The sequence below is a fragment of the Nothoprocta perdicaria genome, unplaced genomic scaffold (assembly GCF_003342845.1).
Source record: "Nothoprocta perdicaria isolate Ctin4 unplaced genomic scaffold, notPer1 scaffold_1092, whole genome shotgun sequence".
In the NCBI taxonomy this organism is placed as follows: Eukaryota; Metazoa; Chordata; class Aves; order Tinamiformes; family Tinamidae; genus Nothoprocta; species Nothoprocta perdicaria.
In genome coordinates this window covers 5,924-7,159 of record NW_020454197.1, presented here as the reverse complement: position 1 = coordinate 7,159, position 1,236 = coordinate 5,924, and the positions used below count along the sequence as shown (strand labels likewise).

Below are 1,236 nucleotides of genomic sequence, written 5' to 3'. Positions count from 1 at the left end.
CCCCACAGCACCCCGCAGCGCCCCACAGCGCCCCATGGCCCACCAGGTGGCGCTGGAGGCAGCGCAGGCTGCGGGCCGCCTTGAGGCAGAACTCGCACACGTAGAGCACGGGCAGCGCCGCCAGCTGCGGCGGGAAGGGCGAGAAGTACCAGGGCTTGAGGCGGTGGCGGCCCAGCTCGATGCTCGCGATGTTCTTCATGCGCGTCACGATGTCGTCGTGGCTGCGGTCCGACACCAGGCTGCCCGTCATGCGCGGCGCGGCCGCGGGGAGCCCGTCCGACGAGTCCTGCGAGTCCTGTGGCGCGGAGGTCAGTGCCCCACAGCGATGCTCCATAGGGGTGACCCATAGCTACGTTTCCCTATGGGGTAATGTTTCCCTTTCCCGCCATTTTTACCTCAGTTTCCCCATTCACAGGCTCTTTCTCCCCATTTTTACCTCAGTTTCYCCTTATCTGGGCTCTTTCCCCRCAATTTCACCTCWATTTTCTCATTTCCAGGCTCTTTACCCCCGTTTTTACCTCAATTTTCCCATTTCCGGCCTCTTTCCTCCCATTTTAACCTAAGCTTCCCCATATCTGGGCTTTTACACCCCACTTTTATCTCAATTTTCCCATTTCTGGGCTCTTTCCCTCAACTTTTACCTCAGTTTTCTCATTTTCAGACTTTTCCCCCCCATTTTTACCATAATTATCCCATTTCAGGGCTCTTTCCCCCTATTTTTACCTCACTTTCCCCATTTCTAGCCTTTTTCCTCCCATTTTTACCTCAGTTTCCCCATTTCCGGGCTCTTTGCCTGCATTTTTACCTCAGTTTCCCCATTTCCAGGTTCTTTCCCCATATTTTTACCATGGTTTTCCCATTTGTACACACTTTCCCCCCATTTTTACCTCAGTTTCCCCATTTCCAGGCTCCTTCCCCCCATCTTTACCTCAGTTTCCACATTTCCAGACATTTTTCTCCCACTTTTACCTCAGTTTCCCCATTTCCAGGTTCTTTCCCCCCATCTTTACCTCAGTTTCCACATTTCCAGACATTTTTCTCCCACTTTTACCTCAGTTTCCCCATTTCCAGGTTCTTTCCCCACATTTTTACCTCAGTTTTCCCATTTATACACACTTTCCCCCCATTTTTACCTCAGTTTTCCCATTTCTGCGTTCTTTCCCTCCTCTTTCCCCTGTGTCTCCGCCTCCATTTTCTCATTTCCAGCCTCTCTTCCCCCATTCCTGCCTCAGTTTC

At 52.1% G+C, this 1,236-nt stretch overlaps 1 protein-coding gene across 1 annotated transcript in view; it reads right to left on the bottom strand.

The window, feature by feature from the left end:
- Window positions 1-43: 43 nt before the first annotated feature.
- KAT5 (lysine acetyltransferase 5) overlaps window positions 44-1,236 on the bottom strand; it is a gene marked incomplete at its 3' end in the record, with an annotated part of 4,482 nt that continues 3,289 nt past the window's right edge. The window contains exon 4 of the mRNA XM_026047348.1: window positions 44-295. Within this exon, the coding sequence (XP_025903133.1) occupies window positions 44-295 (252 nt within the window). The remainder of the gene's footprint in view (window positions 296-1,236) is intronic.